The 16,297-nt window shown below is 37.6% G+C and overlaps 1 protein-coding gene across 1 annotated transcript; it reads left to right on the top strand.

The window, feature by feature from the left end:
• The first annotated feature begins 6,446 nt into the window (after positions 1-6,446).
• On the top strand, positions 6,447-15,163 carry MUC7 (mucin 7, secreted). Its single transcript, XM_014847253.3, has 3 exons — positions 6,447-6,567; positions 7,979-8,048; positions 13,086-15,163. Exons 2-3 carry the CDS (start codon positions 7,995-7,997, stop codon positions 14,082-14,084), a joined length of 1,053 nt encoding a protein of 350 aa, XP_014702739.3. The 5' UTR covers positions 6,447-6,567; positions 7,979-7,994; the 3' UTR covers positions 14,085-15,163.
• The last annotated feature ends 1,134 nt before the right edge of the window (positions 15,164-16,297 follow it).

Genomic DNA, 16,297 nt, shown 5'->3' with positions numbered 1-16,297 from the left:
AATCTCAGTGTGATTTTTTTCTGTAGAAATTGACAAGCTGATTCTAAAATCTATATGGAAAGTCAAAGGAATCAGTACAGTCAAAACAATTTTGTAAAAGAGGAACAAACTTGGAGTACTTACACTTCCTAATTTAAAACAATATAAAGCAACAGTAATCAACACGATGTGGTACTGCTGTAAAGACAGACATAATGATCCACGGAACAGAATAGGCAATCCAGCAATAACCCCCACATATATAGTCAATTGATCTTTTGTAAAGATCAAGTACTTGCCCTTGGTACTCCCTACTCCTAGACCTCGCCCAGTATGCTAACACCTGTTAAAATCTAGTGTTCTGTCGCTGCCATCCTGTGTGCCTCCATTTCTAAACGTCACCCGTTCCCTTCTGGATTTTGTATTGCTGCCTCTCAACTGTCTGTCAGGCAACTCTCCAGTGGATAGTAACCCCTGGTGCCAACTGCTTACCTGATTCACATCTATTGTCTGTTGACTGCACCCTTCGAATGCCATCTTCTATCCACTATACTGAGCTACTTCCGAGAAACTGCAGATGGCTCCATCCCCAAGAAGCCCATCTCAGCGAATGTATCAAGTCAAATCCCGGCTCCTCAAGACCTCCATCAAGCCATTTAAGTGAACCATGACCAGACATCCCTAAGATACATCAGAAGATACCTCATCTCCCAATCCTGCTCTCTGACACTGAGTTCACCATACTGGTAAAGTCCATTAAATCTGTTGAAGTTCTATCACTTAGAAAGTTCTGCCTTTAAAGCATTTGAGCTAGTTATATCCTCCAGTGACATAAGTCCTTAAACACAATTCACTTATCCTAACACCTCCAATCTTAGTTAGCCCGTCATATTTTGCATCTAATAATCACAAAGAGGAGTTCCTCTGAAATGCTTCTGTAATCTCATTGTTCTTGTCTCAAGCCAATCTGGGGTGAGATGTGGCTTTTTTCAGATTCTGCTTGTGTAGTGATTCAAAATTCACTTTATCAGGTATAACTGCAAGGGCTTAGTTTCTTTGGCAAGCTTTATAAAATATTGATAACTTTGTTCTATTCAACCTGAAAACACCCTTTTTTTGGTGCTGTGGTTCTGCACATGAGTCTCTACTTTTAGGTCTGTGCCAAGATCCCTACCCAGCTGCAAGCATTTTCTGCGAGCCTGTGACAATGTTGTGAGTTAATTTCCACAACTATCAGTGGGAAGACAAATTCTGGAACGTGTTCCAAACTGAATATGGATTTCCCCATTGGGCAGAGACATGGATGTCACAAAAAACTCTACCTGTGTAACACTGTCTATCTGCTTCCTTGTTGCCATAATTCTGGAATGCTTACATCTAACAGTTTCACAGATAATAATAGCTAACACTTATTGGGCATTTACTTTGTGTCAGATACCGCTAAGTATGTATCACTCATTATCCCACTTAATCTTCACAATAACTCCACAAGGTAAATCCCATAATCATATACATATATTGCTAATGAGGAAACTAAATCTCAGAAGAGTTGAATAACTTAAGCAAAGTCAGACAGCTAATAAGTCAGAGGGTAGAGCTCAGACAATTGAATATATAGCCCAATTCTACACCAATCACTGCAAAATACACTAAACTCTTACAGAAAATATTCCTGTTTTATTTCTTTAAAGACTTTTAAAAATAGGCGAACCCAAACATTAAATGGTGAAATAGATTTTCCTTAAAAAATTCCTCTAATTGAAACAGGAATCAGCAAACTTGTTTTGTAAAGGGTCAGGTAGTAAATATTTTAGGCTTTGTGGGTATTTTCTGTTGTTGTTTGTTTTTATAGTCCTTTAAAAATGTAAAAACCATTCTTCATTTGGGCACAAAACCAGGCCACAGGCCAAATTAGGCCCCCATACCATTGTTTACCAAAGCCCGCTCTTGTAGTAAACTGGTTACCATCTTCACTAAATCTAACTTATAATACACATTTCATTCTATAACTTTTTCATAAACTCAGTCAGACCCTTCTTTATTATTTCTTCTCTTAGAGTACAAATTCCTTCCTAAGACATGTTAGGGTCCCTCTTGCTACGACTGCAGGGAAACAGCCTCAAAATCATTGCAAGTTGACTTTGCCTTTGCCAGTATCTTTCCTTTCTTTTTTGATAGCACTCAGCTAATCAGAGGAAAGATTTCTCCACATTCAGAGCTCTTCTCTTGCTTCCCTTCTTATATTTGGCACAAACAAAAGAAAACCTATGGCCTTCCAGTTTTCCCATGCAACCTGCCCTGTGACTGTCTCTTTAATGAGATGTCCCCGTTTGTTTTGTTTTAATCAGAAGTAGCTCTGAGAGTCTTTCCTTCCTTTGTAATGTTCACCTGCCTAATCTGTCTCTCAGATCAGGTGGAATTTAAGCAATCTCTTCTCAGGAACTGCTTAGACAAAGAATCAGATTGTTTTTAATACTTTATTACATAAAAGTTGAAAAATTACAAATATCTTAATATATTCCATAACATTTATTTTAAGGTTTTTATCCCTTCCTGGAAAAAATAATTGACACAAAGAAAAAAGTTTTAAGCAAATTTTTTAGAAGACTGGACTATATTTAAATACTGTCTTTATCACAGACATCAGTTGACCTTCTTGTGCTCAGAAAGTGAGATTCTACCCTTTACAAAAATTTACAGGACTCAGGAATATGCCAGAAAAAAAATTTCCTCTTCAACTACTACTCTATTTATTACATGTCTGCATTAAAATGATAAGGTAATAAATACAAATGCTGTTAACCTAGTTCACAACTCAACCTGAGCAATTCTTTTATGCGGAGGCCTAACCATGGAGAGACGCCGAGAATCACCTCCCCCATTCTTGCTGCGAACGTCCACTGATCCTGCTATCCCCTATAGAATGACCTGTTTCTTTCCCTGCCCTTTAAGTCCAAGCCCTTCTTATCCTATGCTTTAGTCCCCCCTTCCAATGCAAAATGCCATCTTTAAAGTAGACCTAAAACTTCAGAGGGAGACACAACAATTGCAGAAATAATTGTAATTTCTCTCAATGAGGAAGAGCCTTACTCAATGAATGATTTAGCTTCGGTTTTGCTGAACCCAAACCAGAAGAAAATAACAAAATGAAATTTTAAGATCAAAATAGAAGGAAAAAAAAGATCTCCAGGCTAAAAAGGGTTAGTTTTAGAAAATGGAAGCCAGAGGTATAAAGCTGATACAAAAGGTATAGTCATGACAAAGAAATATTGACAAGCTAACGTAAGTGGGGAAAAGGGAAAATATTAAATGAGGCATTTTAAAGTACAAACTATCTAACCTTCCCCTAATAAACATACTTAGAGAAAGTAGTATTAAAAAGATTTCAATGTTACCATTATCCATTGTTAGTCTACTGACTTTGTTACGTTAAGCAATATGAGTGCCCCCACAGATTTCCACAGCACTATACTTGCTTCAAATAATTGTTCTAGATCATTGATAACTATGAAGTATATGGAAGTACGTTGAAAATGAAAAGAATTTAGGCACAGTTAAGATATTAGGACAGATGATACAGATAAAACTGATCGTGGTAGGAAATCAAAAACTAAAGAAGATGCACATAATTCTCTTTACTTTTTTCTTGCATATCTAGACATAAATTAGATTAGATAGTCCCTGCTAAGACTAGCCAAAGCTGAGACACTGTTCTCCACCACTTTCCCAGGCCAATCTTCCCTTGTGCGTAGCCAAATTCTCTTTCTCTTAACTTCAGATCACTTCTCTAAACCTGTAACTGGATTCCATAGATAGACTCTCTCAGCTTGCAAAAACCTTCTCAAAACTCTAAAGGAAGTCAACTCTCAACTTTAATAAAACTAAAAGATACATTTCAAACTACAAAGACAAATCCTAAAATAATATTGATACAGTAAAAGCTGTCTTATTCCACTGATTGAAATAATTGATGTTCTCCATATTCTAAATACATTTTACGAAGGATTAGAAAGTATAAAACAATCTGAAAAATCCATGGGACTGAGGTCAAGGTAGAAAGCAGGTTGGTAAAAGCCTTCTACTATGAATTCTACCTTACTGGACTTTTCAATTAACCAACATCTGGTCCTGATTGAATCAGATAAGAAACAACTTCTTTCTTTCCAACTGTGAAGCATTTTCGTGTAGAGGTGAGAGTGTAATGAGGAGCAGAAAAGCAGCCGTAGCTTTTCTATTCCAGAAGAGCAAAACTCAATGAGTAGTATACTGTGAGCTTAACATGTTCAGCCCATGTCACAACACCCAGTGCTAATTTAAAATATGGCATAATGGTGAATTATAGTCTATATGTTAGTAATTTTCATACATTATTTCCAAAATTTGTACAACTGACATATGCTACTGTATGATCATGAGTTCCTAAAATGCCAAGCAGCTCCAACACTGCAGGAATATTAAAGGAATAAATGATACTCATTATTTATTGAAAAATAAAACCTGAAAGGCACTAGATTAGGTTTGGACAGGTTCAGTTATTCTTATACTTTTCCAACATTTAAAGAAAACTGAATCTGCTATCTTCTGGTGTGAATCAAGACTGTAGATAAATTAGACATTTCTAGAAATCCTATTAATTTTTTCAGATCATTACAAATCATCAACTAAGTGAGCAATAACTTAAGGTGATTTGAGAATTGTTCTAATGAAGTCATGAACTCAGAAAAACTTGTTTCATGTTAATAAAAATTCTACTCCACAGTCAATTTTGATCACAACAAGCACATTGTAAATACATGTCACTGGCTACTAGCAAAAAAGAGGGAACAAAATTGACATTACAACCCACATCCACTAACTCAATGGTATGTCAAAAACTTCTACTTCCCTTTGATGGCAATTCGATACCTGAGGGCTTACAATTCAAAAGCACCATATCAGGCTCTAAATTATCTGTCATTCTCACAACAACTTTGTAAGGTAGATGTTACCCTTATTTTACAGATAGGAAAAGTGAGGTTTAGAGAAATGAGATAACTTGACAAATATTATATTGCTACTACGTGGAGAAGCAAGGAATCAAACTCAAACCATATAACTTCTGAACCTGCCCTCGGAGACCATATGTGAAAAAGAACAAACTGACTGGCTAAAAGTGGAATGAGAGTTTCAAAATCGTATTCCAGCTTGACAATTTCATTTGGTAGAAAAATCTAACCTTTATAAAAATGGGTCTTAAATTTCTTTCTAAAAATAAATATTTGTAAGACATCTGGTCTAGTCATTTGAGAAACCAATATCATGGGGGAAAAGAGGGAAGACCATTCTACGACAAAAGAAACTAGAGTCATAACAAGTAAAAGTAACACATGGCTCTTATTTGAGTCCTGGTTAGAACAAAACAACTAAAAATACTTTTGACAAAACTCAGGAAATTTGAATACGGACTGAGTTTTAGATTATATGTGTGAATTATTAATGTTGTTAGATGTTGCTGGTGCTGTGTTATAAAAGGGTTTTTTAGAGAAAAATACTGAAATATTTATAGATTAACTATCATGATTTCTGTAATTTACATCAAAATATTTCAGCAAAATAATCAATTAAGTATCTATAGCAAAATGTTAACAACTGTGAAATCTAGGGAATGGATATATAGTTGTGCATTATTCTACTCTCCTCATTTTGTTGTATGTTTGAATTTTTTTCAAAATAACAAATCAAAAATTTAAAAATTGCTCATATCAAAAACTTCAATGTTTGGGGGCCAGGCCAGTGGCATAGCAGTTAAGTTTGCACATTCTGCTTTGGCAGCCCAGGGATCACCAGTTCAGATCCCAGGTGTGGACCTACGCACTGCTTGTCAAGCCATGCTGTGGCCGGCGTCCCACAAATAAAGTAGAGGAAGACGAGCACGGATGTTAGATCAGGGCCAGTCTTCTTCAGCAAAAAGAGGAGTATTGGCAGCAGATGTTATCTCAGGGTTAATCTTCCTCAAAAAAAAAATTTCTACGTTTATCTTTCAGCTCTGAAACAATTGTCCTTGACCAGTATTTAGAATCGTTATTTTTCTTAATCCTCTGCCCTTTGTTAAATCATATTTCTTGACAGAGGAAAAATGATGTTCCATCGCAAGAACTGTCAGGGGAAACCCCTCTGCTTACTTTGAGAGGCCAACAGGAAAGGGTGGAAGATCTGTTCCTGCTTGGAAGACCTGGGCCGTGCTTGTTTAAGTCTCCTTAAAAGTCATCAATCACTATCATGCTTGGCAATCAGGTAAATTATTCATTGACAACCTCTTATTGTCACCATGTTCATCAGGAAGAAACTGATGCACAAAGGACTACTGTCAACCTCAGTGAATTACAACTATCCTTTCTTTGTCTTTGAAATCAAATTCTTTAACAGAAGAGACCTTATCCTAAATGCAATAAATGATCTCTTTCCAAAAAACTCAACTGGAGAGCTATAAAACGTGAAAATTCTCTTGGCCTTTCTCCTTCTTTGCTTCCAGTTACCATCCTAAAAGGATCAGCTGAAGGCAATCAACCGGATTGAACATCCTAAGAAGAAAGAGTCACACCACGCCAGGTATATGGATATTTTAGATATATCAGGGACTAACGTATTCTAACGTAAGCTACGCAGCTTTCAAGTTATATACATATACTAAATAATAGAGGTAGTTATTGTAATACAATTATTCTCCCCTTTTCTCATGAACTGCTAAACTATGTGATAACAGACCCAATTCATATGTTATTGGAAGAAAATATGTTCAGTGGGGAATGTTTTTTAATATTGAAAATAAAAAGAAGGAAATCTGATAGGACATTAGGAACCAGATAAAATAATCATAATAATTCCTTTCTCCAGTTGGGCCAGATGGTTTTCTTCCTGGTATACTAGCAGTATAATAACAACCACCACCGAGCCTTTATCGTGGACCAGACATTGTCCTCAGAACAATTTGTAGAATATGTTATTCCAGTCAATCCTCAGGGCAATCTTAAAATGTAAGACTGCAACTCACTCAAAGTCACAAAGTAAGTGGTAGAGTTCGGATTTAAACTAAGTATGACTGACTCTAACACCAGTTTGATAAACCACACTGCTATCTTGTGAAGTGTACTTGATCTGACGGCACACCACACTGACGTGTGCACACTAATTTACTTACCCTAATAGGCACTGCGGCTACATAATAATTTAACCCTTATTTCATTTTCTGAAATCACGCTGACATGTACATATTGTATACATGATCAAAAGAAGAAAAATAAGAGGCCATGTCCCTCCCTTACTCTCCCCTCCTACAAGTTGTAGGCAAAAGCACAATTATCTTTGGTAGTAGTTACTCAAAAAAAAAATTGATTAAATCTGTACTATATGCTAAACACGGTAATATAAAAATGAAATAGAACATAACTCCTGTCCTTTAGGGATTGAGAAAAAGGACATCAAATGGCAAAATCTGCAGTAGAATGAAGTCTAGAGAAGAGTCCATTCAACATGGTTCTTGGTCCTAAGTGACAGCTTCATAATACAGAAACAAGGAACACCTCCCTTGCTTAAAAGATCATGGAACATGTACAAAACCATGTTCAGCAAATATCAGTAGTTTGTATGATGGTTCACCAAACAGGGAAGCTTCTAGAATTAGAATAGGAATAAGAAGAAATTTTTTCCTTCTGTTATTGCTAAACTTCCTAAGATCCTGCCCTTCCTAGGCGATCTTTACTATCAGTGGAAAATACTCATGCTAAGAGGTAGATATAAGAATAATTCTTGACTCTCTTCCATTGCTTTCTTTCTGAAAGAATGTGTTCTGGCTTGAAGTAATTTTGTCTCACCACTATGAAGTGAAAATACATATATAATTTTCAGAAACCATCGTTCTCTTTTAAGCAATTCCTTCTAACAAAAATAAGTCATTTACCAAAATGCATCCCTTTCCCACAATATCATAATTAATAGTGAGCCACTTTTCTGCTTTTCCCAGAAGCCATAAGGAAAACATGAAAACTCTGCCACTGCTGGTGTGCATCTGTGCACTGAGTGCTTGCTTCTCAGTAAGTATCCACCCAAATAACTTTTATTCTTATATACCAATAGCCAACATTTAGTGGGTATACCCAATTGTGACTTCAAAAGCACAACATGCAATTCCTATTTCCAAGAAGCTTGATATCTTTTCTTTTCTGTGAAACATAAGACAACAGATAATTAAAGCACAAGTAAATGATTTGTTTCACTTAATCAGTATTTACATAGCACCAACTTTATCACAGGTGTGATAAGATCACATGGAGATGCAAAAGATAGGTCATGTGGGACCATATTGGTGTAGAAAAATGGAATTCATTCTCAGAATGTCAGGAAGACTCTGGATGATTGTAGTGCCCCCAGGGGAATGACATGACTGTGGCCTTGGGGGAAAACAGATTGCAGGGGCCAAAAGTTGAGGCAAAGAGACCAGTCAACAAGCTATAGCAGTGGTCCAGATGAAAAATGATGGTGACTTGCACTACATGTCAGCAATTAAAATGAAAGATGAGGGTGGATTTAAGACATATTTTGGCGATTGTCTATCATAACTTCGGCTGGATTGGGTGTGTAGTTAAAGAAATAAATGAGCAAAACAGTTCTGTTTTAGAAGGGTTAAATTTGAAATGGATATTAGATTTCTACAAGGAGATGTCACAAGCCAACTGGATATACATTGTCTGGAGCTCAGAAAGAAGTCAAGGGGTAAAGTCTACTTTTAGAATGTATTTGAAGCCATGGAACCTTACAAGATCACCTAAAGAGAAAATTTCGGAAGTTTGGATATAGATAGAGAAAATGAAGGAACCACAAAAGGGGACAGGAAAGTACGGTTTTCAAAACCAAGAGAAGATTACAAAATGGACCCTACCTTTAAAATTTAACTTATTAAAAAATTAATATAACCACACATATTCAGGCCTTAAATCCTTATCAACTAATATGTGAATGGAGATTATAGCAATCTTACAGTCATAATTTTGTTTTTTTTTTTTTGAGAAAGACTAGCTCTGAGCTAACATCTGCCAATCCTCCTCTTTTTGCTGAGGAAGACTGGCCCTGAGCTAACATCCATGCCCATCTTCCTCTACTTTATATGTGGGACGCCTGCCACAGCATGGCTTGCCAAGTGGTGCCACATCAGCACCTGGGATCCAACCCAGCGAATCCTGGGCCGCTGAAGTGGAACATGCGGCGCTTAACCGCTGCGCCACTGGGCCGGCCCCAACAGTCATAATTTTTACACCTATACTGTGATTAACAATCTATAAATGCATATGTTCTCATCTACTCTTCAACAGCCTTGTGAAGCATATACTGTTACTGCTATTTTCACACAGCAAAATTGTGCTTTATAGATAGATTGTGGTTCAAAAGTCATCTGGATGTTCAGATGATGGGCTTAAGCCCATATCTTCTGAGCCCAGTTTGAGTGCATTTTCTGCTATAATCACAGAAATGAGCACCAGGGCCCAGGGAAAATCGCAAGATGGTTTTTTGGGGGTGGATACTATGTGGTGAGGGAGGATCTGAGAGTATCCAAGAGTAAACTGCATCCACTTTATCAGTTCTCCTGCTCTCTCTCTCTACTCTTTGCAGTCCTAATATTCAGAAGCCTTATTCAACATACCCAGCCCCATTCAATAAATCTACATTCCACTTCTCTACCCTTCCTTCAAATTTGTCAAAATAAATGTGAACAAACACATATAAGTATACAGCCTTAGAGCTGTATCACCTTGAATCGTTATTAATTTTAATCTTCCTTTCCCAAGAAACCATAAATATCTTTGACCTTGCACTCTCCTAGTCTACTTCCTTTCTATTTCTCTACTTCTTTCACAGCTTATTTTTTCCTCCTCCTCCAACTCCCAAAATCTGGCATTCCTCTAGTTATTTTAGGAATCTTCCTCTTCCTCCTACCCATCCTTTCTTGCTCCAAGGATTATGTGCCTCTCTACACTTCCCCTCCCTGACTCCAGCCCACTCTCCCCTCAAAAGTGTGGTTTGTCTGTGGAGACACATTCCCCTAAAAGTTACTTAATCTCTCTGGGACTCAGTTTCCTCATCTGTGTAATGAGGAGAATAATAGTACCCACCTTAGGGTGTTGCTAAAGAATCAAGTAAAATTATATTTGTAAACCAATCAGAATAGGGCATAACACAAAGTAATGCTGTATAAGAATTTTTTATAAAAGTAAATAGCAGATGTGAACAGGCAAATGAGCATACCTTTAACACACTCTTCCTGGCTTATCTATATTTCTTATAAGCACCTCCATACTTCAGATATCTAAGCTCAAACCCTTAGAGGTATTTTCAACACCCCCCCACACAAGCCCAATTCCCATCAACAAGCTCTGTTAAAGGCATCTCTAACTGCCAATTATAATAATTACTCAATATATTTTAAGTAAACTAGTCAAACTGGTCATTTGATACATGTTCTATGCTAAGCTAATATTAAAATCAATATGATTTTTTTTTCCTTCTTCTCTCCAAAGCCCCCCAGTACATAGTTGTATATTTTAGATGTGGGTCCTTCCAGTTGTGTCATATGGGGTGCCACCTCAGCATGTCTTGATGAGTGGTGGTAGGTGCGCGCCCAGGATCCAAACAGGCAAAACCCTGGGCCAGCGAAGCTCAGTGTGCAAACCCAACCACTCGGCCACAGGGGTGGTCCCAAAATCAATATGATTTTAATTAATTTCCTTCATATCAAAATGTCATAGATATTATTTTGGTCACCTAAATTAAAATAGCTGAAACTTTTTCACATCCTAGTAAGCACTTTTAAATGTTAAGATTTTATTCAAGGAGAAATTAGTGTTTTTATTATCAATTCCATGCATTTGTTCATTCAATAAATATCTAACAAATACCTGTTATGTGCCCTCCAGGCATAGTTCTAGGAATCGGGCAGAGATTAACAAAATAAAGTCACCGCCCTCATGAAATTGACCATCTGATTAAGAGAATGAAGAGCATAGGTATTTCAAAGCATAGAAGTCACAGAATTAGACTTTGGATCTGGAATTTAATTTAATCCAAATCATTTCAAAAATGAGTAAACTGAGAGCCAATGATCCAAAGTCACTCATTTAACAGTAGGTGTAGGACGGACTCAGACGTCCCCTGATGGTCTGCTGCGGTGTGTTTCAAAAACCTTCCTCTAAGGTGTGGGAGTTCTTCATACCATCCTCAGAGTCCACCAGGAAAGGGGGAGACTGAGCCACTGGAATGTGAGGCCCCCAATCCTGCTTCAATCAGAGCAGTTTCATGATTATCCGGATCACACATTGAATCTCCAGGGAAAGATTTGCTTGAACGATGCGACCCGCTTACTTCATATTAGAAAACTACTGCCCTCCACTGGAGAGGATCTCCTGAGAGGGTCCATGGGTCAGGGAAGAATCCTGGGTTCAGAATTACAGATTCTGAATTTCTATGCCCTTTTAAGAGAGCTCTATGCAAAAGCATTAACATTATGTGGGTCAGAGGCCATTACCTTAACTTATGGATATTCTCAGTTAAAAACTGAAATGTCCTAGATAATTTAAGTTTTTTAAACAATTAATGCCTTTCGAAATTATTTTTGAGGCTTGGTATACCAGTCTCTGAGCAAGTTCTCTAGCTAAACAACTCTGCTAGTCACTGAGAAGTTGTCACTTTACCTGTGCTAAACTCTGTCTCTGAAGACAGCTTTATAGTGTGGGACTGGAATGATTTATGTATTTGGTGGTCTAAAAAGTCTTTATGTGGAATTTTCAGCAGGAAAAATGTAACCTATTCTTGTTTGGAACTTTGGAATGTGCCCCCTTATCCTTATGTTAATATTTCTTTTCTCCAATTTAAATTAATATAATTGATAATTTAAAAGTCTAGTATGAGATGGAATACAGAAATAAAAGAAGGATATAGACAAATTGTAGTATGTTTAAAGATAAGAAAATGAAACAGTGATGGTACTCTAACTCCAATAACGTCAGCAATGGCTAAAGGAACTAAGAATGCTAATCTTACAGAACAGCCAGATGGCATGGTAGGTATTTTCAAATTCTGAAGGGCTCCAGGATCTCCTATGTGCTGCCAAAGCACAGAATTAATACCAAGAATGGGAATCTGAAGAAACAAATCTCTATTCAGTTAAGAATGGAAATGCCAAGAAATGAACTCCGTTCAGTATCAAGAACTCTCTACCAGGCCACCTTGGGAGACAGGGTAGCGAGTTCTCGACCAGAAAAGGTGGTCAAGCACAGGCTGGCAAGCCAGTCAGGAGGTGTACTGGTATAAGATCAGGTATCAGATGGACAGCTGGACTAGATCAGTGTTCTTTTCAGATGTGAGCACCTTTGAGAAATCCTGAAACCTATAGGTCCCCTAACCCCACAAAATGCATAAACATGCATAATTTTTCTGCAGAATCATAGGATTGATGAACCCCCTGAGTTTCTGTAATTCTAATATTTATAATGATAATGTTAAAAGGTAATGGCCAAAGTTCTTTCTCCAATTTAAGAAGGCTAAAAACTAAGTTTCCTGCGATATGGAAAATCTGAAGCTGAGGTGGTATATTTGTTTGTGAAGTTGGTTGTTTGGGTTTTTGTTATTGTTCGTTTTTTGGTTTTGATGACGGTGGATATGAGGGGTGTGATTCAGAAAGGACTCCTGGTCTCAGTTGAAAGTCTTTGACTGAAGTTTCACGGACAGAGTGCAGCAAGCTGGGAGCCCTTTTGCTCACGCCTCTAGCAGTAACTTGACCAGGTTCTACCAGAGACACTGCAAGCACAAAAGGGCAGATCTAGCTGATTCTCCAGGCTTGAGCCCACAGGAATATATCCATCCCGGCTGGCTGTGAAATAAACACTTGACAAAATGAAACTCTCTAAGAGCAAGCTGTTATTGAAATTTGGTGAAATTAGAAGGATAATCATTCAACCCACTGAAATCCAGTTTCCAATCCCAAAACTTCACAAATATGCTCACCCCACATTCAGCAACAATCCCCTAGTTGATAAATCAAAAGATGTTTTCATTTCTTGTACTTTCTTTCTCTTCTACAGCTCAGTGAAGGTCATACACAGCAACAGAAAGTACTTCACAAAAAGATTAATGTCCATCGATATACATTAGACCACCACTCACCATTTCATCCCCAATTTCGACCTGACAGGAACCTATTAATTCAAAAGCATTTCCTTTTTAATCAACCCAGACCCTGGAAGCCTTCAAATCCAAGAAGAAAATACAAGCGGCCAAAACATTTCAAGCCACCTAAACATCCAGCTAAAAATGACACTGGGGTCAACAATAATACCTCAGAGGCTACCACTCAAGTCCCATCTGTGGAACCCACATCTACTTCCACCAAAATTGTTCCCTCTCCAAGTGTGACAATCCTTGCTCCGGATGCTACCACAACGGCAAGAGAAAATAACGGCAACACAGGCTCGTCTGCAACTACACCATCACCACCATCTTCCCCAGCTCTGCCAGACACCACAGCGGCCCCGCCTATATCTTCCCCAGCTACAGCACCTTCCCCAGCTACACCAGACACCACAGCCGCCCCACCTACACCTTCCCCAGCTCCACCACCTTCCACAGCTACACCAGACACCACAGCTGCCCCACCTACATCTCCCCCAGCTACGCCAGCACCACCATCTTCCCCACCTTCACCAGAGACCACAGCTGCCCCACCTACATCTCCCCCAGCTACGCCAGCACCACCATCTTCCCCACCTTCACCAGAGACCACAGCTGCCCCACCTACATCTCCCCCAGCTACGCCAGCACCACCATCTTCCCCACCTTCACCAGAGACCACAGCTGCCCCAGATACCACACCCAATCCTTCCCCAACCACTCCTGACACTTCCCAAACTCCAGCTGAACCCACAACCCAAACTCCTACTCCAGCCATTACTCAAACTACTAGTGTTGAACAAACAACTTCATCTTCTCCCCAAGATACATTTCCTCAATTCTGGTTAGCTCTTAATAAGCTATGGGAGCAATTTTGGCGTATTACAGCAGCAATAGTGCATCATACGCTGTGAAGTGTTCTGTCATTAGATATGGTTTATGAATACATAACTACCACCTTTACTTCTACCACCAATCTCAAAGTGAAATAAAAATATTCCTCAGATTTAAAGTGCTATCACTAATCTTGTCACCTAGTCTAACTAGTCACCTCACATGATCTATTAGCAAGGAAAAACACCTCTATCCCACAAATCAGTTGCATGACCATAATTTAAGATCACTTTATGGAACCTACAGAGATAGCCCACTGACAGGAGAAAAAGTCATTTAATAAAGAGAGAAAATTATATGGATCAGCAACCATTTACCTTTCCCTAAATGTTAGAAACTATAAGGCCACTACATTGTACCCCTAAATCAAAAACCTACCTGAATTACCCAACCCCACAAATATAAAGGGATAAAATTAGGTCTCTCCAAATGAACAAAAACATCTAAACATCTATAGATAGATCTATCATTGTATTACTGATTAGTGACAAAAACCCTTTAAACAATCATCTTAAAACTTTAAATGAAATTTCATTCCACAAAATGTGAGCTGAGAAAGGGGAAAGTGGATGTGAAGTGAAGACTTGAAGTGAATGAAAATGAAATCTGGCAGCCAAGACTCTGGCACTACATTTTTGAGAGCATGTAATTGGTTAGACTTCACGGTTGACATTTATTATATTATATCTAAGTTAATTTAGACCTGACGTGCTTGATTCTAGCCTCTGTGAACCACAAGAAGACTTTTTTTGTATGTTGCTCATAATATTTTACTATTAATTCAACTTTCTACTAATTTGATTAATTTACATTAATTCAATGTGAACTGCATTCAACAGTGAAATATCTTCTAAAACTTTTAGCCATATATTTGAGTGTATTTTAAAGCAAATCATACCAAACTACTGCCCTGATGTTGAGTTTGCAAAATGGCCTCTGAAAATAAATGCTGATTCTAGCCAGTAGAAGAATAAAAACTATCTATTTGGTATAAAGAGAGGATGTTAATTTGGGATGCGGAGGTACTTTTATTTTTACTACTACTAAGAACTCTGATGATTGTATTTAGATTTTTTGTCAACTAATAAAGACTTCACATGGCAATCTATTTTCATTGTGTGTATCTGGAAGCTCCTTGTCTCTCTCAGATTCTGAGTCAGGTGACTTGTCAACTCAGCCACTAGTTAGCCAGTGACTTTGGCAAGGCAATCAATATCTCAGAATATGTTTTTTTATCCTTCAAACAAAGTGGTTAATTTACTTAGATTAACTTAATCTTTACTTAAACTTATTACCAATCCAAATTCTGTGTTTGCCCTGTGCTGCTGAGATTGACAAAGACCGTCATCCCTCTCACTTACCTCTGTTCTTTCCAGTCTCATCATAGAGTACCTCTGTGCCTTCTGGAAAGAAGAATAGCAACTAGTCCTTTCCCTGGGAATATTCCCCAGTTTTAGAATGGCCAAGATATGCCATCTTGAGGCCCAAGACTTCACCATCAACAGCATACATTCATTTATATGAATTGGAATCCTAGGTTAACATCTAGAATGAAATGAAATGGAACAGAACAGAATAGAACAAAGAATTAATCACATTATCCTCAGCAAGAACTGTGTACATTACAATAAACACTATACCCAATTGCCTTCAGCATTGTGAGAGACAGAGAAGGGGAAGTGATCAATACATGCAGAAATGGCTTATTTGATCTATGGCTTAACAGTATTGATTTTCTGGTATATGATTATCTGTTTTGTCATTGTAAACAGACAGTTAACATTACACAATTTCTTTTTATTAACAGAACTTATGATTACTTAGAAAGCAAAATGAGGGAGAATTCTATCCCTTGTCGACAAAACTGTCTTTCACTTTTGTGAAATCCTACTATATTTTTTGTAAAGGAGAACATACAGATGAACATTTTTAAAGTTTGTGACAATTGTAATATTTTATTTGAATCTTTATAAATTGCCCTTAAAATAGCTTGTTTTATTGCTAAAAGAAAAGAATGAAGAAGTGAAAAATATAGAAGCACAGTTCAAGCTCAATTGCTAGATCTAGAAGCATAAGTGGCAATAACTTGGATAAAAATTTTGACTCTACTCAACAAACTTCAATTAAAATTTGAGCCTCACCAAGCGAAGAAAGTAAGGTGTGCAAAACCAACGAAAATGACAGACTCTAATGCATTCTTCATAATGATATTCCTAAAAATTAAAGCTTAAAG

This window comes from Equus asinus, chromosome 3 (assembly GCF_041296235.1).
Source record: "Equus asinus isolate D_3611 breed Donkey chromosome 3, EquAss-T2T_v2, whole genome shotgun sequence".
Taxonomy (NCBI): domain Eukaryota; kingdom Metazoa; phylum Chordata; class Mammalia; order Perissodactyla; family Equidae; genus Equus; species Equus asinus.
This window is presented reverse-complemented; position numbering and strand designations above follow the sequence as displayed.